The following is a 23879-nucleotide window of genomic DNA, read 5'->3' as shown; positions in this document are numbered from 1 at the left end:
ATGTTGTGTACGGTACGTAATCTGCACGGCAACCCTCGGTAGCGTGCTCGGGTTAGAGTTGGAAGCCAGGTGGCACGCGGGACCCGCAAAAAACCAACCGCTTCATACCTTCCGCGCTTCTTGGGAGGAGGGGTACAGCGTTGCCATGGAAACAGACAGCCCTGCCCCCGCCCCGGAGCAGATGGTGATGGTGCGGCTACGGCGGGACCCGGGTGGGGATTTACTCACAAATGATAAGCTTGAGTTTGTGCTGCAAGTTGCAACGAACTATTTTAATCAGGGCAAGTATCGATGCCAGGTATTGGGCCCATAAAGCAGCCTTATTTCAAGGTATCGATACTCGCAAATGAATGGGAACTAGAAATGAAATAAATACATTGGGAAGCAGTGCCCGTAGCAGGACAGCAGCTTTTGAAATATCTTCGCACCACCCACAAACAACTCTGTGAAAAATTGCAAAAACCTTCACAGAAAAAAAACACACTTTTTTTTCTTTTTTAAATTTCACTACGATAATTTGTAACACTGTATTTGTTGGACTTGCTTTCTTGTACATGTTGAGTTTGCTTCATGTAACGTTCCCCTTCACTAACTTGCCTTCATGTGCTTCCAACAATTTCGATTTGATCAGCAAAAACTCACGCAGATTCCATCCACTGTGATTTATAAATAAAAGCGGAAGCCAAGCGACTTTTGAAGCGTTTTCCATTCCTGGGTGTCCCTTTCGAAAGACCTTTGGAGCTCAAAAGTCAAAGCAGACTTTAGAAAAGTGGACCGAGAGAGGCACAGGAAGCGCATTGATTGAACGCAGCCTCCCTCCGAAGCCCCCTCGTGCCTTCCGTATCGCTTGCAACACGTCCCGTTACTTCAAGTCTCTTGCATACTTTTGCAGAAAAGCTCAGAAAAAGATTTTACGTGAGAAGTCGGGAAAGAGGAACGTGAAGCCAGAAAAAGGAAACTTGACATTTCTGATGTCACACATAAGAAAGTGATTGTAGGCTTTAACACGTATACACAGCTGGCTCCGTGTGTGTGTGTGTGTGTGTGTGTGTGTGTGTGTGTGTGCGGGCAGTGTGTTACTCAACTCCGCAGCTCTCCACATCTGGTACGGAGGCTTTGCAACATTGCACTCCCATTTGTTTTCTCTCTCGAGGCCATTAAAAAAGAAAAAGAAAAGAAAAACGTTTTATTCTTGCAAGTGGATGCATTGTGATATCTTTTTGTTGTTGTCAACTGCTTACTTGTTTATCGCAACGCTTACATTCCAGTCTAACAACGGACGAAATCCGCAAATACATTTTCAATAACCACTAATACTAGTTGTCAGATCTTCTTTTCTTTTTTTTAGAGACTTTCTAAGCAGGGCACAGCACGATTGGCTGCTGCCTCTTTGAAGTGAATTGTCCCCAATTAGTTTGTATTTTCCCTCTGTGAGCAGAGGGGGTGAGGGGCGAGCAGTTACACAATTAATTATTGCATTGTCTCTAGGCCAAAGGCAAAAAAGGTAAGCAGAAGCGTCATAATTAAGTTTGGGTCCTTGATGTTGTCACTCTTATTTTGCCATGTAGGCCTTTATTCTGTCATGACGCCTTCTTAAGTCATTTTTTTCAGATTTTTCAGGAAATTTGCATCGCGAGTAGATGATTTAGGCAAAAAAAAAAAAATTTATAAAAAAAATGAGAGGGTGACGATAATAAATTCGAGTTACCGAATGACACGTTTTGGTCCAGCTTTCTTCCATATCCTGCTCTCTGTTGTTACTTTGTATTTTTTCTATTTGCTTTTCCACTTTTGGGTCCAAATTGTGCGTGTTTGGACGCGTGCCAAATTGTAAACAAAAGTGCTGACGAACAATCAATTGTACAAGTAGCGCACTTCGACTCTGAATGATGCGATCGTATTTTAAAGTCACCGGAATTGAAAAGAGTGTCGGTCCGAAGGAGCCAGTTGGATTTTTGAAAATCATCTGTTGCCATTTCATCCAAAGACAAGTGGCGTCTTTCTTGTCCTGCACATCTGCTGAGTCCATGCGGTCTCGCCCGCCCATGTCTAAGTGGTGAGGTCATGAAATGGGAAGGTTTGGGGTGTCCCGCTGTCTGGTTTTCAAACTTTGACTTTCTTTCTGTATTTACGTCTTGGTGAAAATGACACGCAGTTTCCCTGTGGACGGAGCAAGACTTGAGCCGGTGAGTCACGTTTGTCGGGCCCAGAAAATATGATTGAGCACATGACTAACTGTCGCCACTTGGTGGGATTTGAATCCATTGGCTTAGCAACCAGAGAAGGGAGGAAACACAAACACACACATAAAAAAAAAAACGCTCAGCCAGAAGATCCCTGGTGTGAAAAAATAGATTTGCGTCCCTCCTCAGTCTAAATAATCAAAAGAGCGAATGTCAACAGAATGACAAGAAATAATCCACAATCCCCCAAAAACGACAAATAATCGCACCCCCACCAACAGGACTGTGCATTAAAAACAGCTGGGCGCCTCTTGTCAACTGGTGAGATAAATTTCAACCCTTTGGGCTGTAAGAATGATTTCAATGATACATGTTTGGTTCTTGAGGGGATTTTGCGATGCGATGACTTTTGAAAGAATTCCCACCAATGTGAAGATGAGGGACAAAATGTTTCGCAAGGACAAGACTCTGCTGCTTCTGTTACCAAAAACAGACCTGTAGCATTGGACTGGGTGGGCTGTACAATGAGTTGTGAATAAGACAGGACAGGATGGAACAGGACACGGCCACTGTCCTGTTCTTTCCTGTCCCGCTCCCGTCCTGTTTTATTTGCTGCTATTCACATTGCCTGGCTTGCTATGACGATCCTGTTGTCCTGTTCCTGTCCTGTCCTATCTTTAACGCATCTGGTCCTTTCCTCACCGAGTATATATTTGCTTAGCTCATTAATCCTGTCCTGCCCTTATTGATAGTTCCTCACAAGATGTTTAGCATTGCCTGGCTCACCCCTGTCAAGTGATTTTTTTTTTGTCCTGTTCATGTCTCTTCTTCAGAGGATAAAGCACTGCTTGGCTGGATATTACTGTCCTATACCCTGTCCCATTTGCTACTCTCCTTGTACCTTCCTCATAGGATGTAACACTACTTGTCTTACTGCCATCCTGTCCTACATGCTACTTGTCTTGTCCTTTCTTCGTAGGATGTAGGACGGCCTGGTCTCACCTGTCCTATTTGCTATTGTCCTGTCCCATTCTTCACAGAGTGTAGTCACACTATCCTTGTTGTGTCCTGTCCTGTCCCCGTGCCATCCCTTTCATCGCAGGGTGTACGTAGCGCCGCTTGACTCGCGTTCCATGTCGTGTCCTCTCGTTCCACCTTCGCAGTCCACACTTAGATCAAATGTGATGTTGTCATTTCCTGTTGTTAAGTTCCACAGATTGTTACGCTAGCGATTCACCGTACTGCATGACTAAGCAGGAAAACGGGATAGGCTGGAAAAAAAAAAAGAGAGTCGCTTTTTCAAATCAATGTTGAGCGTTTTAATGTTTTTCAGTCGACTCATTTTCACACTTGACAGTTTAGGAGCATTTAATCGTGAGAACAGAATGCAAAAAAACAACCGAAAAACACATGGACCCACTTTATTGGTTCCACAACATCCAGAAAAGAAGAGCGAGAGAAAAGTGACGCTCATGCTGATGCGCCAGACTTTTGTTTATTCGGCAAGCAGCTGCTAAATATTGTTTGTTCACATTCCAGCACAGCAAGCCTTTCCAAGCGGAGCAACGGCCGTTTGCTAGCCCGCACCAGAGCGCAGGCGCAGAGTTGGAACTGATGCACGCCCAAATAAAACATACCTTGGAAATCAAATCAATCATCCAGGTCGGCGAGAACACATTTTTCGGGCACTTTCCATCACATCGCGCCTTACAACATTCAAGCTTTCAGCAATTGCACGCGTTTTTAGTCAACTGGGATTTTTGAAAAGCTGAAAAAGCTCTCGTGTGAACTTTGTGACGCTTGTTCTCAAAAACACTTTGTCTTACAAAAACGAACATCATCTCTTTTTGCATGAGAGCATTTGAAATGTTATTATTTGTGGTGAGTTGGCCTTTTTCCAAAATGTTTGTGCTTTTACCGGCAAAACGCCTTCGAGGACCACAAAAAGTTCATATTTTAATTCACAAAAGCATCTTTGACGATCCCCAAAAACTTTGCTCACCAAAACACATTTGATAGTCAGTTTTTACAAATAATTTGACCCCAAAATGTTTTTGAGGGACTATTTACATTGTTTGCAGCCAAACACCTTTGATCATTTGTTCCGCCCCAAAGCGAGCATTTTTATTCCATTTTTTATTTCCAGGGAGATGCAGCGCCAGACATAAATTTGTTTACTTTTTTTTATTATTAACTCGGATATTGGATTTTGCTTCGGAGAGCTTTTACATGTTGTTGCATTCTAATAAACATGACAAAAGCTACAACCTTTCCATATCGGCTCAAATTGTAATCTCATCGTTACGTCCATAAATCGTATCCTAGCCGTGCCTTCATCTCTTTTCATGAGTTGACGTGAAGACGACGAGTGTTGTGACGAGATTGCTCGAGGCGAAGAATGCGGCCGCCGCAAAATCCGATCGCGGTTGACCACAATTTTGACGCCGGTCACTCGTGCGCCGACTGTCGGAATTCTGCCCAGTCAGCGCTTTTCATGAATGGAGTTTTCGGGCACTTGAGCAATTGTCACACAGAAAAGAGCAACAAACCTTCTGGGTTCATTTCCGTGGCTACTGGCGCAACTTCTCGTTTTGATGACGTCCGTCTTGGTGAGTCCTCGAGAAAAGAAAAAAAAATAGCGTTCATGTTGTGTAACCATATTGGGTGTATTATTAACTCATTCACTCGCAGCCATTTCGACTGAAGCAACCCCCCACGTTTTTATACGTTTTTGGGAGCAAATGAGGGAAGAAAAGCCATGAAGTGCTGCGTTCATGAGTGAAAATGCTACTACTGTCTTTACAGGAGTTGCTTGCTTCCAAAACCACCATGTAAGCAGAGCTGCATTGTTTTTCCTCTGTTTTAGCTTCTGATAATCCGCTTCATGCGCCACATGCACAAACGTGCACTGTACGAAGTGCTGCTTCCGTGAGTGAAAATGCCTTTTTCTTGTCTCTTGTGGTGACAACGGAGGCCGCTAAATCTTGATCCTCGGGGCATTTCCTCCAATGACCCCTTTTCCCAAGTCAGTGGGAAATAGTTTCATGCTTCCTTGAATGTTGCGCCGATTTCGCTAATGGGCCGACTTGATCTCGAGGCAACACGCTTATGTTCTCAAAGAAAGACACGCATTCCGTGACCTTACAAGGCCACTTTCTGTAATCCAGTGAAAAGACTTCAACTCCTCCTTCTTAAATAAACACCTTCTCGTTCTATTCATCGGGAATTTAAAGGCTGACATGGAGAATAAATCACACGTGATATCAGGTGAGGGAGTCCGTTGGCCATTTTGTGAATACAAGTTGTTCTTGTCACACCTTCAGCATGTCAGCGATTAGTCACTCGCTATTTGTTCCCTCTGCTCCAGTTGACTCAGCAAAAAAATAAAACAAAATACCAGTTTGAGCAGGCTGCTGCCAGGCACACACACGATGGTTGCTTCAATTTCCTCTTCTTGCACTTCATTTGCCATCCTGCCGTCGAGAAAACTAAGATTGGGGTGGGAACCTTTCACTGTCTCGCCATTCGATTCAGAATCTATTTTTCATTCAAAACGATTTGATTGACAATGATTTAGAGATGAGCAAAGAGTCATCACGATCTACTCCAGTCTGACTGGCTAATGCCAACTTTTGTCGCCAACGTCAATTCATACCAAACGCTTTGCAGAGAAACATCTTAACGTTACTCACTAGGAAAAAACAACAACTTTTACTGGAATAACTTGATGGTGACTTTTTCCTTCTCCTCTCTAATGTGGCTTCAAACTTAACTCTTTGATTGCCAGACGTTTTCAGAAAAGGGATGCCGTGGGTGCCAGCCGATTTTAAGCATTTTGACTGATCTTTCAAGGTCCATAGAAAATTATGTGTTTGGACTATGGAAACACACTTACTACCAAATGAAAGATTGGACTCTCATCTTTCATCAGAAAAAAAAGTTTGTTTCTACCTTATTCCGTTTTTCAGTAATCCACAATAGAAAATGGTTAGTTTCACCTCTGTTTTGAAACAAACGTCTTTTAACGTCTTTGGCACTCCTCCATAGGATTTTACTAAACATTATTTAACGTTTTTGGCAGTCAAAGAGTTAACAGTGTATCAGAACCACCCGTCGTAACAAAGTATGTGTACTCGATTACTTCCCACCCCTGTGGATGGGAACGCTGTTCCGTCTTTATGTGCCATGTGATTGACTTGCAAACTGCTTTCTGGAGTTTACCGCAATTAAAAAGTCCTTTTTATATAAGAGCCCAAGCGCCTCACATTCCATATCAATGTCGTTCCTATTAAACATCTCTCCTAAACGGTACATACCGCGCACGTTTAATGTTTGACTTTTTGTTTTGGATCATAAAATGGCGCGTGAACTATTTTACAACTCGATGAATGCCGCTGGTGGCTTTTAATCTTCAGCTCATTGCAGCGTTATTTATTGCTTTGGGGGCGTCCATGCATTTGTTTGCTGCTAAAGCTCTCGTAAAGCGAATGAGCTCTAATTTAGTGACTGTAAAGCGCAAAAAAATGGCAAAGTTTGCCTTGTAATAACCAAGAAAGTCAATGACATTGCAAATCAATCCAGACAATTTTACGGGAATCGCACCCGTAGCATTTTGTTTTTCTCCCCTCCATTTCCATGCCGTAAATACTTGATTATCCAATCTTTGTATCTGTGGTCTTCCAAAAGTCTGCTGTGTTGGATTCTTTGACAGGAATGGCAACAAGCGGCGCCGTCTCAAGAGCGCTTCTGTGAAAGCAACACGGATACCTTTTGGCTTTCGTCCGCCACAAGCCGTCTTCTGTTTTGGACGCAGGAACGCGGCACGGCACATTTCCACGGCTGCTTTCTGCGCGTGTTATTTTAGCCGAGACTGGGAGGCCGCAAAATACCACAGTCAGCAAACGTGGTTGACCGTGATTGAGACTTACTTAAAAGCAGCGGATCGGGTTTTTTTTGGGGGGAGAATCAAAGCCAGTGTAACGCAAGTCGATCCGTGTGTCTCCATTGCACCTTCTCCTGAATGCAGGAGTGGAAAATGAGCCGGCATTGAAATCATAGCACCGTGGGTGAGTGGGAGGACGTCCCGGCGGACTTTTGGACAGACAAACGGGGAACGCCCTGGAATAGTCACCAGTCAATTATAGCTTACGTGGACAAACAACCATTCGCGTCGATGGACAATGTCGTGTCGAGTAGTGTTGTCGTTCGCAAGTCAATTCAAAAAATGTATTTCATTCTTTAAAAGAAAAAGAAAGGAAAAAACACAAAAGAAATATATTTTGGCAGTAATTGTGCTTTTATACATTTAAAAAATATACAAAGAGACTGAGAAAATGTGTGAAACAGGAACAGTTTTCTCGTGCCACCGAGCAGCCACGATAAATAGGCAGGACCTTTCTGTCCACAAATTTAATCTGCGGCCGTCAAGCGGACAAAGACGAAGGCAAACACCGTAACTTGGCCTCGTTTTCAAACAAAAGACTCGCTGAAGACAAATAGGCCAGCGTGTGTGCTGGATTTGCTTCCTTCGTACAACATAGACAGTGAGGCCGTGTGAGACAATTGGACATATCACAAGTCCTGTATTGAAATGAGCGAGGGCGAAACTATTTCCCAGACGTTCTGTTTACATGCGCTGGCTGACCAAAACCACAATCTAAGTACACGGTAAAGTGTGCCAAGAACACGGATACACTTTGTCAAAATGAACTTAGGGAGGAAGAATAAATGATGGGAGGAAGATGGCATGAAAGGAGGGCAGGTATGATGGAGGGAAAGATCAAGGAAGGGTTGATGGAGAGAAAGAAGGAGCAATAGTGATAGGTAGGAAGGAATGATGGAAAACCAAAAAAAATAAGCTTTCTCTGTGTTCACCTTTCCTGACAAAAATGTTGCCTCCGGTCGGTACGGTAATGAAAGACATACTGACCTTTGACCTCACAGTAAGGGAGACGGTATGCGGGACGGATGAGATGGGACCGCCCCCTCAAAACAAAAGATTTCAGTGTTAGGGGCAGAAAAAAAAAATGCTTTCCACTACTTGGATTATTGAGGCCATTTACTGAATTATGTTGTTGTTTATTGCTTTAATTGGGATTTTCTTTTCATTCATTCAGTTCACTTTCAATGATTTATGTACAGCGTCCGTTCCGAATGTGTTTTTCTGGGTAAGAATAGATTAATTAGAGCAAAAAGTAGTCAAGGTGTCCTATTGTAATGCCTACAAGAGTCATCCACTGCTGCCTCTTGCTGGCTGAAGAGGGAGTTGCAACACTAAAATACTTCAACAAACGTTCTATACAATACTTTACACTTACAGCATACAAAACCGAGCACACTTGCTTATCAATATATTGTTTACAATTAGCTTGATTAGGTGACTAAAACGAGATTTTGCTAAATTTCCTAGCTAGAGAAACGTAAGCAACTTAGACGAATATTCAATTTCATTCATATATTTTAAAATGAGGCTCAAATATAATGATATACTGTACTTAGAGGAATACCTACAATGATATACGCCTCTTATTTTTAAACTGAAGAGGGCGTGGCCAAGCATCACGTAGGCGGATGTCACGTTGCTATGGTTACAGGATAGCATACCAGCTCGAGCTCACGCTGCATTGTAAAACTATTGTAGAAAGTCGCCCAATACCTGCTCGAGCCCACCCTGCAAGACATTTGAGGTAATTCATGATAGAGAAAATACCCAATTAAGACAAACTAGATTTTTTTAAACGGCAAAAAAGCCTTTTCTGAGCATGTACGATGACGTTAGCAAGCGGTGGATAAAAGCTAATAGCGGAGATTACGCGGTGTGACGGCTGCTCATGCAGCAGTGTTTCCGTTTCAGTTTTCAAAATAAAATTAATTGTGGGCTGCCTGAAGCGAAAATCAATCAAAATACATCTATGTAGTATTAATAATTGTTACATATTATATTTTAAATGTATTTGATCTAGATATAAAATAAATAAAGATTAATGTTATTTTGCGCGAGGATTAATAGCTTTTATTTTTAAGAGAAACGGACAACACTGCTACAGCTACATTGCAAACCAATGTCAAGCACTTGCAGTATTTTTATCCTCACTGCTCTTCAACGCGCTTCTCTTGAATTATTTCAGACATAATGGCGTCGACATGTTCCGCCGGCGTTAACTCAGCTGTTTAGCTCGCTAGATGACGCCCAGAGTGCAGTGAAGTCCTCGCCAAGGTTGTGTTGTGGTCGTCGTCTGCGCGAGCATGTCCGGCGACCTCGCTGCCGTGTGGGACGTCGCGTTGAGCGACGGGGTGCACAGGATCGCCTTCGAGCACGGCACGACCACCGGCAAGAGGGTCATCTACGTCGACGGAAAGGTACGTTAGGCCTTTCTTCGCGTTTCAAAACAGTCCCAGGTCTCGATGTAACATGCTTTCGGCAAATACCACAAGGATCAAGACTTTTAACCTGTTTTGAGGGGGCGGTCCGATCTCTGGCCAACCCATGTACTTCCGGGCCAATGGCAAATCGGGCTTTTAGTTGCCTTGACACAACTGTTGCAAATTGCTGAGCAGATTCAATTAGTGTAATCAGAGTCCAGACTGCATTTTCACTTGTGGGGCAGCACTGTTAATTTGATGGCTGAATCTTGAATTTTGCTTTCCTAGGAGGTGCTGAAGCATGACTGGATGTTCAAACTGGTGGGCAAGGAGACGTTCACCGTGGGCAAACTGGACACCAAAGCCACCATCAACATTGACGCAGTCAGTGGCTTCGCCTACGAGTACACCCTGGAGATCAACGGCAAGAGCCTGAAAAAGTACCTGGAGAACAGGGCCAAGGTGACCAGCACCTGGGTGCTCAACCTGGACGGGATGGATTCCAGGGTGGTCTTGGGTCAGTTCCTACTAATTTGTGTTGTTTCGATACCGATACTGCTATCGGCAGAGGCCCCGATACTGCATTAAAACAGTGGTATCGGTATCAGTGAGTGCTAACAAGTAACATGCCGATAACATTAGTTTCCGACGCCAATATGGGACTTTGGATGCAGCATCTTGTGTCTTGCTCGTGCACGACATTCACTGATGTGTGACGTGTTCACTGGATGCCGAGCTAAAATATCCTATTTGCCTTTGAAAGCTCTGAACCAATGGCAGGACAGCTTTTTCATGTTGAGAAAAAAAAACAAATTATTGCAAACTTACTATTACTACTACAACACACCTGCAGTTTGTTTTTACTTTTCTTTTTTTGTGAGCTCAGAGCTTGTTGGTCATTGTGTGGTGGCAGTGAATCTAATTCAACTCACTTCAGAATAAGCAGTAGTTTAGCTAATTGTGAACAATTCATTAAAAACGATGCTTGAAGCCGTTAAATGCCACTCCCTGTTTTGGTTTACTGTCATATTAAATGTGTAAGAAAAAAGAAAAGGGACGAAAGAAGAAGACGTGATGTATTTTCAACAGCTCTGCCTCATGAGAGTCTGTTTAGCTTCATGCTAACATATATGGAAAACGTCGTTTACTTGCTAGCGGTTAGCATTGATACACACGATTTTAGACACCTTTAAATAATGGATATATCAACACGAACGGTGGACTAACATATTTAGGCAGATCATCAAACAAGACCCAAAACACATTTTCATTTTCTTCAAGAAAAAAATGACTAACCTTACAAAATTGGAGTGTGTCAATCACAGCAATAAGGAGAAGATTCTTCTTTGTTTGTGTCTGCATGACACTGCAGTGCCTCCCAGTGGCCAAGGGGGGCACATTAAATTGGAACATTAGATTGTGATACACTAGTATCATTTTTGTGGAGTGATATTTTTGGTTAATTGTAGTCAGATTGAAGTGGCCGTTCCAATCAGACTCAGACAAATTGTTCATGTTGAAAATGTTTATTTCCAGCTGCCTACTGAGTCAGCACTGAGGGCTTAACTGCTTTCAAGCGCACACCATCTTGTTCTCATGCTTAATCCCTCTTAAAGTGTCGCGACTGTTAGGAACGGGACCGATCTATCGTCAAGTCATCGTCAAAACCTTTTTCTTGTCTTGTACCGACTGCCTTCCTTGTCTTGCAGAGAAAGACACTATGGATGTTTGGTGCAATGGACAGAAGATTGAAACTGCAGTAAGTGCGATTGTGCATTTTTTCCACAATTTAAAACAGATGTGATATGCTTACCTCCAATGATCAAGAATTATAGAGCACTTTAGACTGCTTTGACGGCGCCGCACTGTGTAATGAAAGCGGTATATGTACAATAAGAATGCAGTTTTGTTTTCCATGACATGGGGGGCGAGCTGGGGTGTTGTGACAAGGCAAGCGTTGGCTACTTGCGGAAGAGCAGTTCAGAATGCAGAGGGAAGAAAAAACGAGCGCTCGAAAAAAGCATTTTCGCTGGTGGTGGCAGCACTTCATACATTCATCCATGAGTGTGCTGTATGTGCCGCCCATCAGAAGCTAATACTGTTAGCCTTTGCTAATTTAAGCATCTGACGAGACTCAATGCAAGCTCTGTTTGCCTTCAAAATCCTTTTTACTTGATATCAATTCGTTCAATTTTTCTTCCTCGACGTAAAGCTGCCTGCTGACTTCAAACTGTCAGTTCTTTTGTCGATAACCTCATGGAGGGATTCAGTAATCGGGTCCATTTGATGTGAAGCAAGTCAGCAGGTGGAGTTTCCGATCGCGGGCTTATCTTCTCACCTGGCGTCTCGTGTGCCGTCTTAAAAAGGGCGAGTTTGTGGATGACGGCACAGAAACGCACTTCACTCTGGGCGAGCACAACTGCTGCGTCAAGGCGGTGAGCAGCGGCAAGCGACGAGACGGACTCATTCACACGCTTCTGGTGGACGGAGCCGAGATAGCCGAATGCACCGAGTGACTTTGTGTCCCGAATTGCTGTAAGTCGTCTCGTGGATTTAGTTTGCAAACACTGGGAAAACTCAATGCTACTGTTTTGTGAAAAGATTTGAGCATCCTTATGTTAATGCCGAAGAGCTGACACGAAAATGTTGCCCTTTTTTTGTCTTTTTATTCCTTCCATATTCCTCAATCGATTCAAACGTTCCCAGTCTGACATTTTTCAACAATTCATTGATTGCACTTGAGTTTAGCGTCAGCTCTTCAACATTCACACGCAATTTCTACAGAAATGGCATTGTCTAGTTTTTATGTAGTTTGTGCCATATTTAATGAATAGTGGGACATGGACAAAAGATGTCCCCGTGGATATAATGGCAAGATTTTAAAAAATAAATAAATAAATAAAAGAAAGAAACATCAAATGTGGTAGGCAAGTTTGTCACGAGGAGACCCATCAAAAAGTTTGAAGAAGCCATTCCTGAAAAGACATGGGAGGTCTGCCATTTTGGTTTCAAGATGACATTTTTGGGATCATTTTGGCAATTTCCCGGGCTCATTTAAAGCCAAACTTGTCCCAGAGATTTGTTTGTTATTATTGCTACCAATTTTGACAATTAGACAGGTAAGGTGTGTTGAATTTAATGTTTTGAATTGAACATTTTTGCGTCAAGCAGTTCTGTGTTGTTACTTGAATGATACTGAATTGTATTGTATTACAATAGTTCTGGTCTCCACGTTTTAAAGTGCAGATAAGCTATACATGTAGATAGTATGTAAGACCAGCGTTATTTTTGTAAATTATTTGCTGTGACGTAGCTGAGTAGAAATTGGTTTTGTTACGGCAACTGCAATAAATAATGAACGCTGTTTGTTAGAAAAATAATAAAAACGGAAGTACTGTACCATAAATGGATTCATTTCATTTATTTATAGACTCTAAATTGTCTACAGTCGTGAATCAGCTGTGACTTGCGACTTCACCTCGAAGGAAAATAATTCAAACCATCCCGACCCAACACGCACAACAATTCACAGGTGTCTTCATATGAGGCCTCCAAAATGTCTTGGTTAAAATACACAAAGCACAAAATACAACCTGATTCGAAGATTGAATTTATGATATTATTTTTTTCTAACATTTCAAAATTTTGGGGTATTTTTGTTGTCACGTGCCACCGTGAAAAGCTAAAAGTGGAAATGATAGCTGACATGACAGAGTTGGAGGAGGCCTGCGGAGACATCTTCAATCGATTGTCTTGTTGTTTAAAAGGATATTTGGTAGCACATATAGCTTAGCTGGTGTGACAGGCAGAACAATTCAAGGTTCTTCCACTAGATAGCAGAAGGTAAACAATTACACATGTGGACACTTTTTGTGCCATTTTTCTTTGTTGGTTTAAAAAAAAAAAATCTTTGTTGGTGTGCTGTTCACACTTCCTGATGCAAAATATTTGCCTTGACTTCCTTTATACCAGAGGTGGCAAGTCCAGGTCTAGAAAGTAAAAACCCTGCCACAGGTTTAGCCATTGATGCTAGCTAGCTCCCTAGCAGGTAAACGAGCACCATGGGAGCTAGCTAGGGAGCTAGCTAGCTAGCACCTGGGGCTAAAGCCAAACTGTGGCAGGGTTTTGACTTTCTGGAGCTGGATTTGCCACCTCTGCTTTGTATAGACAGAAGATTTGTCATTAATGATTTGGTATGAATTGAACATTACAGCTTTCATCAGAACGTGTCTTTGTCTTCAGGAAACAAAACGACAAACAAATCACAGCAAGTGCGGCCACAACAAGGAGAGCAAACAGTGTGTAGAGTCCCGTTTCGGCATCGCGGGCCGCGAGTGCGATCCCCAGGAAGTCGACGGCGTCGATGGGGGCAGGAGACGTGCTAGGCCGACTTGTCCCTGTCGAGGACACAGACACAACACCAACGCTTTTGTAGACTTCAGAATTCATTCTGCTGTGACCATTACGGGTTACATCATCAATAAAGGCTTAGGGTTAGTCAGCTGGGAGAGACTGTTGCTCACTTGCAACTCTCCTGAGAACCTCGACCGCATCATCAAAAGTGAATGCCGATTAGTCTGTACGATTGACCATCAATCAAACTGACCTTCCACCTCTTGCTTGAGACACTCATGCGGCCCACTGGCGGGGTCTGGGAATCCGTTACAGCTGATGATGGTGGCGTAGTGGGCCGCAGAGGTCTTGGCCACTCGAGGAAGTTTGGGGTCCGAATGGTTGACGTAGAAAAGTCCGAACCTTTCCGAGAATCCTGTGGCCCATTCAAGGTTGTCCATCAAAGACCAAGCCGTGTAGCCTCGAACATCCACGTCGTCCAGTAAATAAGCTACACAAAACATTCCGATTGCATGAGTTCTTTCTGTCTTAAAAGCAAACGTCATTATTGCCACGGTTGTTGAATTCACCTTTCAAAACCTGGTTGATGTATTTTTGGTAGTAGTGGCTCCTGTGCAAATCATTCAAATCCACGGGCCCGCGCTCCGAGATTCCGTTCTCAGTGATGATGATGGGAGGATTTCCATATTCCTCCTTAATGAAGTTTAATATCCTCCGGAATCCCGACGGGGACACCTTGAGCCAGGATGAACCAGAATCCAGCCACGTGCGATCCGCAATTGTTCCTGCACCTCTGGAATAATCAAACAAAGTTTTCGGATGTGAAGCCCGAAAAAGGGCGATGCCGACGTCACAAAATGTGACTCGTCTCACCTGTCGGCATCATAATGCTGAAGGGTTCCATAGTCCACAGGGAAGGCCAAGACCGTTGTGTAATGGTTGAATCCAAAGTAATCGTAAGTACCCTTGATTCTTTGGACCTCTTCTGCGGTGAATTCAGGCAACCTTTTTTTTGGGGGGGGTCAGAGTAATCAACGTGCTAATTTGATGACTTTCCAAACAAGAAGCGTCGATTACCGAGATTTCGGCAGGCCAGCTTGGAGGCTTCTCTCTCGAATGATCGTCTTCATCATATCGCTGTAGTCGCCCTTGAAGACCGGGTGAGCAAACCAGCCAATGTAGAACTGAAAACAGGAATCTCTGTGTGGTGAAGCCGTCTACTCCCCAGACTGGTCGCCAGTCAATCGCAGGGTACGTTCACGTTCAAATGTACGGACATTTGAAAATCTTAGAAGGACATTTTAATTGTGTGAAAAGTCAAACATGGCACCTGCAACACACGCCTGGCAGCGTCGACGTCCTCCTGCTTGTACGGGTTCCTGGGCTCGGACCAATCAGAATTGATGGTGATGGAGATGATCCCGCCCTGTTTGCTGCGGTACTCATCGTTGTAGAGGTGCCAGGTCTCGGCGTGAGCTTTGAGCAAGTTGTGGCCCACGATGTACGGCAACGTGCCCGGTCGGAAACTAATCCCTGGATGGTGATCAAGGTCACATTCTCACAATTGAAGAGATATCATTATTTAAGATATGATCATGCATCATGTGACGATATATTCTGTATTTGTACCCGGCGCCGCAGCTCCATAACCGTGACCCACATTGGCGATGTTGTACGGCTCATTGATGGTGATCCAGAATTTGACTTTGTGACCAAGTCGGCTGAAGATAAGGTTGGCGTAATCCCGGAATTTGGGCACAATGGTCTCGTTCTCCCAGCCGCCGACGTCCTGCAGAGCTTGAGGAAGGTCCCAGTGGTACAGCGTGACCTACCGCACAGATGATCAAAGATAACGCTTCCACGCAAAGCTAACAACTGCTGTAAAAGTACGAGTGCCACAACAAAAAGGAAACAAAACCAGCCAGAATGATTTGTATTTGTATTTCCACGTACGTGAGGTTGGATGTTTGCATCAAGCAGGGCATCCACCAAGCGACTGTAGTAACTCAGTCCGGCTTCGTTGACGTAGTTGGTGGTGCCATCGGGAAGAACCCTCGGCCAGGACACGGAGAAGCGGTAATGCGTCACCTTGAGTTGCCTTAATATGGAAACGTCCTCGTCCATTTTGTTGTAACTGTCGCAGGCGACGTCCCCGTTGTCGTCGTTGAACACTCGGAGAGGCGTGTGGGCAAACTTGTCCCAAATGCTCAGACCTTTTCCATCGGCCCTCCAGCCTCCTTCGATCTAGTGGCAGTCAATGCAAGACTTCAGGAAAACACCCACAAGTTTATTCTCCATATCACCGTTTAACATTACCTGATATGATGCTGTTGCAGTACTCCAGATAAAGTTTGGGGCAAAATTTCCGTAAAGTATTTTTTCATCCTCCGGTGTGGGAAATCCGTTGTCCTTGATGACCCGATGATAGAAATGAGCCGAGTATTTAGGTGTTCTCGGGCGGTTCTGGTCCTCAAAGTCGACGTGGTGCAACCCGAATCCCACTCTGAAGCCGTGGAGCCACTCGAAGGAGTCCATGAGCGAGGCGGCCGTGTAGCCTCTCACCTTCACGTCGTCCACATCGTACGCTACGGAGGAAATTATGTGGAAGGCACATTTTTTTTACCTATAGAAAACACACAACTTTGTTTCCCAAAAATATACGATCACAATCTATAAAACTATGCAACTTCAATCCAAATAATTGAAACCTTTTGACACAACTATTTATCTTGAAAATATTTTTTAAAACCATGTATTTCGTAATAAACTAATATCCTACTTTTAATTTTGAAAGTATACACCTTTGTCCATGTATCCTCTCACCTTTGCACCCTCCTCTTTATAGGCTATCAAAACTGTCAATCAAAAAAGTGCTGACGTTACCTTTGAGAGCTTCATCAATGTAGGTTTTGAAATAAAACACCCTTGCTGTGTCATCCCACTTTGTCGTTGCCTCTGTGGCAACTCCATTGTCAGTGACGTAAATCTCCGGATCTCCATATTCCACTTTGACCCAGTTGAGGAGTCTCCTTAAGCCCCAAGCCACAGCTCTCTGCTTTTTGATGGCCGTGCTTGGCCAATCGCCATCTTCTTCTTCTGCCATGTCCCGATCGTATTCGTAGGACGGCGGAGTGAGCCGAGCTGTGGCGTGGCTTACTATCTTTGTGGTGAAGTGGCTTAAGCAGAATACGTCGGCGGCCCCCCTGATGGACTTCTTTTCCTCTTCGGTGAACTTAGGTAGTCTAGATTCTGCCAGACCTTGCAGTTCGCTCTTGTTTCCGACCTGCCACTTCATTGCGTCGGGATAATCGCCGTTCTTAAAAATGGGGTGGGCAAACCAACCCAACTGAAACTGCATAGCGCGGTCGGCAGCCGCCACTTCGCGAAGAACGCGGACATCCTTTGGTTCCACCCAGTCCGAACCGAGGTCTAGCGAAACCAGACCGCCCTGGGATTTGCGGTATTTTTCATCGTAGATACGGTAAGCTTTGGCGTGGGCTTTTATGAGGTTGTGTGCAACTCTATACGGCGCACTTCCTGGCTTCCGAACATTTGGCGGAATCTGTCCGAGTCCGTATCCTGACCATGCGATGGTGTGGGGCTGGTTGAAAGTCATCCAAAACTTCACCCTGTCTCCAAAAGTGGAGAAGCAGAAAAGGGAAAAATTGGCAAAAAATTCAATTATGTCCGAATTCTCCCAGCCGCCCATTTTTTGCAACTCCTGAGGGAGATCCCAGTGGTACAACGTCACCATCGGTGTGATGCCATTTACCAGAAGATCATCAATAACTCTGTTGTAAAAGTCGACCCCCTTTAGATTCAGGGAACTTTGCAGACCTGTAGGGAAGATCCTGGACCAGGACAAGGAGAATCTGTACGACTTCACCTGCAGAGCTCGCAGCATGTAGAGATCCTCTCGGAATCTGTGGTAACTGTCACAGGCTACGTCTCCATTGGCGTTTCCTGGTATACTGCCTGGTTTGTGGGTAAACTCGTCCCAAATACTTGGTCCTTTCCCATCTGCATTCCAGGCTCCTTCAGTCTGGTAAGCGGAAGATGATACTCCCCAGGTGAAATTTGATGGGAAAGTGCCATAATGGTAGATCTTCCGGTGGAATTTGGACTGGTGGGAGAATCTCTCCCATGTAATCTTGGACTTGGACGGAACCTCAGAAGGAGGCAAAGCTTTCAAGGGAGGCTTAAATTGTGTCGGTGCCACGTTCAAAACATCTTGGAGATTTCTACCAAATCCATTTTGTTTTATAACCTGTGAGTAGAAGTATGCCGACTGTTTTGGGGTCCTCGGTCTGTCCGGGTCCTCAAAATTGACGTGGTGAAGCCCAAATCTTTGGCTGTAGCCTTGTCTCCCCTCAAATCCATCCATTAGAGACTGCACAGTGAACCGGCGCACATCCACCCCGTCCAGGAGTCTTGCTACAAAATAAGACAAAGAAATTAGACCATTATTAGCTTAAAACTTCTTAAAAATGTATGACTTTCCCATCCTAAAAAAAAATCACGGCAAGGCTTGATTCCTATCCTCTGCAAATAAGTAGAAAAATATACATCAAATATATAAAGAAATTCCTTCGACCAACCTTTTAGAGCTTCATTGATGTACCTACTTAAGTAGTCTAACCTAGCGGTGTCATTTAGGGGGTCCACACCATGCCCCGTTGGCATGCCATTCCCTGTCACGTATACAGGTACTTTTTTAAACTTGAGATACTCCGCAACGATATAGTTAAGAAGCCTTCTCAGCCCCCAGGGTGTGGAATAGATCCAGTCCGAAGCTGTTGGAGACCAGGATGGGTCAACGTGGGACTGAAAGTCACCCACCCCTTGCGGACCCGCGTTGCAACCACCATCACTGCTGTTAATCAGCCGCATTGTATAATGGTTTAGTCCAAAAAAGTCAGCTGTTCCGTTGATCCGTTGACTTTCTTCAGGAGTGAAACTTGGCAGAATCGCAGGTTTCGAATGAGGACACTGTTTGTCCTTTTTGTCAATTTGACTCTTCACAGTCGCTGGGTAGTCTCCGTTCACAAATATAGGATGCGCAAACCATCCTAACATGAATTGCAGGGAACGGTCCGCTGCCTCCACGTCCTGAGGTCTGGAGGGATCCAAGGGCTCGACCCAGTCAGAGTTGAGCGCGATTCCCACCTCGCCGCCTTGTCTGGTTCTGTACTTGTCATTGTAAACATGCCAGGCCTCAGCGTGGGACTTAATTATGTTGTGAGTCACCTGGAAGAGAAAAAAGGGAAGCAGTTTTCAAGTGTCTATGGCTCTCAAAATCATCATCACGTGTGAAATGAAACAAGTCCGTTTTTTGTGAGATAACCCTTTCTGAAAATGTGTCCGTGAACCAGCCGTTCTGAATTTTGCTGGATTGGGACATCATAATCGGCTCATTTACATAATAACCACACCGAGTTCGGCTGGACGAACCCCAACAGGCAAAAAATGAGAAACCTTGAGAAAGGAACGCAAATGTGGTAATCCTCCTTCCAGATGATCAAACTGCAATGGATGCCGAATGGGCCAAAATTGGCATTGTGAAAACTCTTACCTGGTAGGAGGCCACTACATAATCCTGGACTTCAGGGGGGTGATGGCCGACGCCATAGCCAGCGTGGCTAACCACCCAAGGACTACTGAACGTGTTCCACGTCTTGACCCTGTCTCCGAAGGTGGAGTAGCAGAAGTCTGCATAGTCCTTGAAGGCTTCCACAATGGAAGCATTGGCCCATCCGCCCTGATTCTGCAGGTCCTGGGGCAGGTCCCAGTGGTACAAGGTGACGACCGCTTGTATTCCCGACTCAATGAGAGCATTGATGAGTTTATTGTAGTAGAGTACTCCTCTATTGGACCGGCTCCTTCGATAGCCCGAGGGGAAAATACGTGCCCACGAGATGGAAAACTGGTAGGCGTTGACTTGAAGACCTCGCAGGAGGTAAACGTCGTAATCCACCTTGTGGTAACTGTCACAAGCTTGGTCGGCCGTCTGATTGCCAAAAACGTGATTTTCATGACTGAAGCGATCCCAAATGGTTTCTCCCTTCCCGCCTTCAGCCCAGCCTCCTTCCACTTTGAAGGACTCACTAGAGGTGGCCCACTGGAAATCGGCGGGGAAGGATTCGTTGAGGAAAATGTCACGTTCAGATTCGAGCTGGCCAACAAACATTTCCCAGACAGTCTGATAACTGTTTGCCTTTCTGCTGGAAAACAAACAAACAAAAAAAAAAACACAGAAAAACTTCCATACTGCAAGCGGGGATTTAAAAAAACAAAACCTCCAAACAAGGAAACTTGTGTTACCTGGTAGGAAGATCCTCTGTATCCATGTTGCCGAACACGTCCATCATGTCACATCCTTCTATGTTGAAATTGTTGCTGTTGAGCGCTGTCAAGAGTTCAAGCGAGTCATAATGATTAAACTGTAAATGTTTATTGGCGCAATCTAAAACCGATTCCACTTGATGATCTCTGGTCTGTTTTCCGACGCCTGTGGCTAAATGAGGCCTTTCCTTCAGTGCAGCCATAGCTATGTTACGTTAGCACGTTTTGGTAGCTAGCGATTATTAGCTACAAAACAAAGCAGCCAATAATGAGTAGCATTGCTCAGAAAGGCCACCCGCCCGTCAACTTTGCGCCAAATGTCACAATCAAGTCAGGCAGTGCAAACCAGAAATCGAGGACAAAAGTTTTCGCAATCAGACAACAACTTCCGTCCGTAGCTTTTGGCCACCTTTACCTTGTAAGTCCTGACCAAGAGCCTGGAGGCGACTGTCGGCAGAATCACAGATTGCCATCTTGCATATGAGGATCGGCGCATCCTGGCTGCTCAGCTACAACACAAAAAAACAAACCTCGTAACATGAAAAGAGGAAAAAGCTTTGGATAAGGATTGCACCTTCAACTTTGCCAGCTCCAAATTGAACGTCGAGGCGCAGTCGGACTCCAAATGCACCGACAGGAAGTCCAACTGGAGAAACAGAAGTTCATACAAAGATTGTCCTTCAGATCACGAGCACGTGGATTGAAAGTGGTTTCTAGGATGAGCACAAAAAGAGCAGATGAGAATTCTTACTGTGAGCGAAGTTTGAATCTGCGAAACAAGTGCGACGTCACTTGCGCTCAACCCAACAGAAACTTTCCCTGCCAAAATGGAAGCGTAAAAGCATTAAGTTAGGGGGCAGTCAGGGGTTAGTGGTTGTGATTATGTTTGGGATTAAAGTTAGGTCTTTGACTGCCAAAAACGTTAAATAACGTTTAGTAAAATCCTACAGAGGAGTGCCAAAGACGTTAAAAGACGTTTGTTTCAAAACAGAGGTGAAACTAACCATTTTCTATTGTGGATTACTGAAAAACGGAATAAGGTAGAAACAAGCTTTTTTTTCTGGTGAAATATGAGAGTCCAATCTTTCATTTGGTAGTATATGTGTTTCCATAGTCCAAACACATAATTTTCTATGGACCTTGAAAGATCAGTCAAAATGCTTAAAATCGGCTGGCACCCACGGCATCCCTTTTCTGAAAACGTCTGGCAGTCAAAGAGTTAGAGATTATGGGTGGGTTAAGATTTAGGGCAGGGGGGTCAAACTCATTTGAGTTCAGAGGCCACATCCCCCCAATGTGATCTCAAGAGGGACCAGTATTTTTGTGGCCTAATAAACAGTCAGCGTCACCAACTCCAGGATAGGAGCTCTCGAGGACCGGAGTTGGTGACCCCTGAGCTATAAAATAAGACCTTAAGGTTAAACATCCGGGTTAGGGTTAAAGATTTGGGATTGGGTGAAGGGTTAAGATTAGGACTCATTTTTAGGGTTAGGATTAGGATGAGTGTAAGGGTTTTGGGTGAGCTATCCACCAAGTATTCCGTACGTCACACCCAATCACATCTAATTGTCTACCTGGGTGGGAACGTCTATCAAAATAGGATTGACGAATACATCTCAAGGACCCCTCAATTGAATTGAACAGGAAGTCAACCACGTTGGTCACCAAATGCTTTTCATAACTCACCTTTGCCTCCAAAGTCACGATGGTAAAGTTGGTCAATATTGCGGATCAACTGGAGGATGTCTCGCTGATAACGCTCATCGGGTGCTGGTCCGTCTTGCCAAACCTGACCCAGTTGACTGAGGATCACCCAAGAGTTGGCCGACTCCCCAAACTCTTCAAACGCAAACTCTGCGTAGAGGCTGAACATCCCTCGCAGCTCTGGACTTTGCCATCCTCCATAACGGGACTTCAGAACTTCCGGCACCGCGGACGCATGAAGGATGACAAGAGGCTGGAGACTCGCCGTCAAGACCTGGTTCAGAAGAGTCCGGTAGCAGTTGACCACGGCTTGTTGGGGCCGCCTGGGGTGGCCTGAGGAGAAGAATCAGAATCAGAATCTGAAAATTTGGGCTTGACGGTAAATTTCATCATCACTGTAAGAGACAGAATATGAAGAAGAAAAAAAAAAAGCGCCTGCAAATCATATTGTAAGATTTTGAAAGAATTGATTTGTAAATGATGGTGGAAAGTAAGTACATATTTGGTCAATAATAAAAGTTCAGTTCGATATCTTGTGTCTACCTTTATTGACAATGACAGAGGTCAAAGGTTAGATGTAGGTCTTCAGCAGATTTGCATACGCTGCAGCTGCTCATGTTTTGTGGCTTTTCTAACGGCTTGAGATCTGAGACCACTTCAGGGACTGTCGTGCTTTCCGTAACACAAATCAGTCGTCCGGTCCCCACAAAGCAGGAAATTTGCTTGACGGATGTTCTTGGGATGCAATTCAACATTTTTCTTCCCCCAAACACCAGCAGTTGAGTTTGTAGCAAAAAGTTCTATTTGAGTTCCATCCGACCCCGTAACATTCTTATGCTCTCTGGCAAACGTCAGACGGGCCTGGCCTTAAGGGGGGGGGGGGGGCACGTCTGGCACTACACGATTTCACTCCCTCTTGTCGTTGTGAGCTCCTGAGGTAACCTTTGATATTGATTTCGTTTTTTTAATCCTACATTATGATTTACAGATTTTTTTTTTCCACATTCTGTAACTCAAAAATGACAGACCTCTGTCATTTTAAGCGGCCAAATATGTTTATGCCTGACTGTAAATGAGGGAAAACGAACGCAAAGATACCTGACGGCAGAAGTCGATGCCAGGACAGCGGCACCTGGACATGAGTTACACCTCGTCCCAGAAGGTCGTCCAAATAGCGTGCGGATCCAGCAGGGATGGGACCAGCGCAGGTAAAGACGTCCTTCTCTGACTGAAGCGGACCCGCGAGAAGCATGAAGCCCCCCCCTCCGTTGACCTGACGGCTCCGACTGCCACGCAAATACAGAACGCACAGCGACGCCAGCAACAAGTGCCTCATGGCGGCCGGAAAGGAGCAGACTGAGCGCAACACGCGCAGCGCTCGTGTTTTCTTCCTCGTTCACAATTGCGCAATACATTGATAACATATTGGTTTGCTTGTTTTATTGCACTTGTGTAAAGAAAGACTCTGGACCTGAAAATGACGGTCGTACACTGTCTTAGTGTTTTGGTGATAACTTTCATCCATTCATCTATTTTCAATCACTGTTGAGTGCGAGCTGCAGCCTGACCCGGCTGACTTTGGGACAGAAGCGGGATCCACACCCAGCCAACAAGTCCAGTTGGGCCCCATGTGGGTTTTCACATCGGCATATGGGCGTGGGTTCCATCAGGTTTTGCTTCTGGCGCCCGCCAATGGCACACCTGCGTTAGCCCACATGGGCTGACATGGGTTTTTGACTGGATGGTAGGTGGGTTCCAAATGGGTCATTTCACGTGGGGACCATGTGTGTTACCACCTGTGTTTGCTTATATGGGCTTGAGCTGGGATCTGAATGGGTTTTACTGGGTTCCAGGCGGGCAAACAGTATGGGACCCATGTAGGTCACACTTGTGTTTACCCATTTAGGATTCCATCTGGTTTTGCTCCTGGTCATC

General features: G+C 44.7%; 2 protein-coding genes across 4 annotated transcripts; one reads left to right on the top strand and one right to left on the bottom strand.

The window, feature by feature from the left end:
• Positions 1-8754: 8754 nt before the first annotated feature.
• Positions 8755-12951, top strand: faima (Fas apoptotic inhibitory molecule a). The gene is made up of 5 exons (XM_077579928.1): positions 8755-8869; positions 9311-9542; positions 9834-10062; positions 11255-11304; positions 11912-12951. The coding sequence occupies exons 2-5, from the start codon at positions 9429-9431 to the stop codon at positions 12059-12061; spliced, it is 543 nt and encodes a 180-aa protein (XP_077436054.1). The 5' UTR covers positions 8755-8869; positions 9311-9428; the 3' UTR covers positions 12062-12951.
• On the bottom strand, positions 12911-23287 carry LOC144060398 (lactase/phlorizin hydrolase-like). Of its 3 annotated transcripts, none has more exons than XM_077579925.1 (18): positions 23043-23287; positions 21927-22277; positions 20992-21059; positions 20815-20886; positions 20656-20749; positions 20220-20304; positions 19471-20119; positions 18497-19145; positions 16782-18332; positions 16215-16483; positions 15852-16142; positions 15528-15726; positions 15229-15455; positions 14976-15082; positions 14772-14903; positions 14468-14691; positions 14152-14388; positions 12911-13942 (listed from the first exon to the last, which is right to left on the bottom strand). In XM_077579925.1, the coding sequence occupies exons 1-18, from the start codon at positions 23278-23280 to the stop codon at positions 13728-13730; spliced, it is 5658 nt and encodes a 1885-aa protein (XP_077436051.1). In that variant the 5' UTR covers positions 23281-23287; the 3' UTR covers positions 12911-13727. The 3 variants fall into 3 exon arrangements, with proteins under 3 accessions (XP_077436051.1, XP_077436053.1, XP_077436052.1); XM_077579927.1 differs by having other exon boundaries at positions 15229-15431; XM_077579926.1 differs by having other exon boundaries at positions 19471-20116.
• Between the last annotated feature and the right edge of the window lie 592 nt (positions 23288-23879).

Source organism: Vanacampus margaritifer, chromosome 11 (assembly GCF_051991255.1).
Source record: "Vanacampus margaritifer isolate UIUO_Vmar chromosome 11, RoL_Vmar_1.0, whole genome shotgun sequence".
In the NCBI taxonomy this organism is placed as follows: Eukaryota; Metazoa; Chordata; class Actinopteri; order Syngnathiformes; family Syngnathidae; genus Vanacampus; species Vanacampus margaritifer.
The sequence above is the reverse complement of the archived record's forward strand: the minus strand, read 5'-3'. Positions and strand labels throughout refer to the sequence as shown.

What these genes read in the sequence shown, in the direction of transcription:
- faima (XM_077579928.1), top strand. Translation starts at nt 9,429, where the DNA reads ATGTCCGGCGACCTCGCTGCCGTGTGGGACGTCGCGTTGAGCGACGGG. An exon ending in TCATCTACGTCGACGGAAAG is followed by an intron (nt 9,543 to 9,833) that starts GTACGTTAGGCC and finishes TTGCTTTCCTAG; the next exon opens with GAGGTGCTGAAGCATGACTG. An exon ending in GACAGAAGATTGAAACTGCA is followed by an intron (nt 11,305 to 11,911) that starts GTAAGTGCGATT and finishes CGTCTTAAAAAG; the next exon opens with GGCGAGTTTGTGGATGACGG.
- LOC144060398 (XM_077579925.1), bottom strand. Translation starts at nt 23,280, where the DNA reads ATGAGGCACTTGTTGCTGGCGTCGCTGTGCGTTCTGTATTTGCGTGGC. An exon ending in ATGTAGTGGCCTCCTACCAG is followed by an intron (nt 19,146 to 19,470) that starts GTAAGAGTTTTC and finishes TTTCTCTTCCAG; the next exon opens with GTGACTCACAACATAATTAA. An exon ending in GCTGGCCTGCCGAAATCTCG is followed by an intron (nt 14,904 to 14,975) that starts GTAATCGACGCT and finishes CCCAAAAAAAAG; the next exon opens with GTTGCCTGAATTCACCGCAG.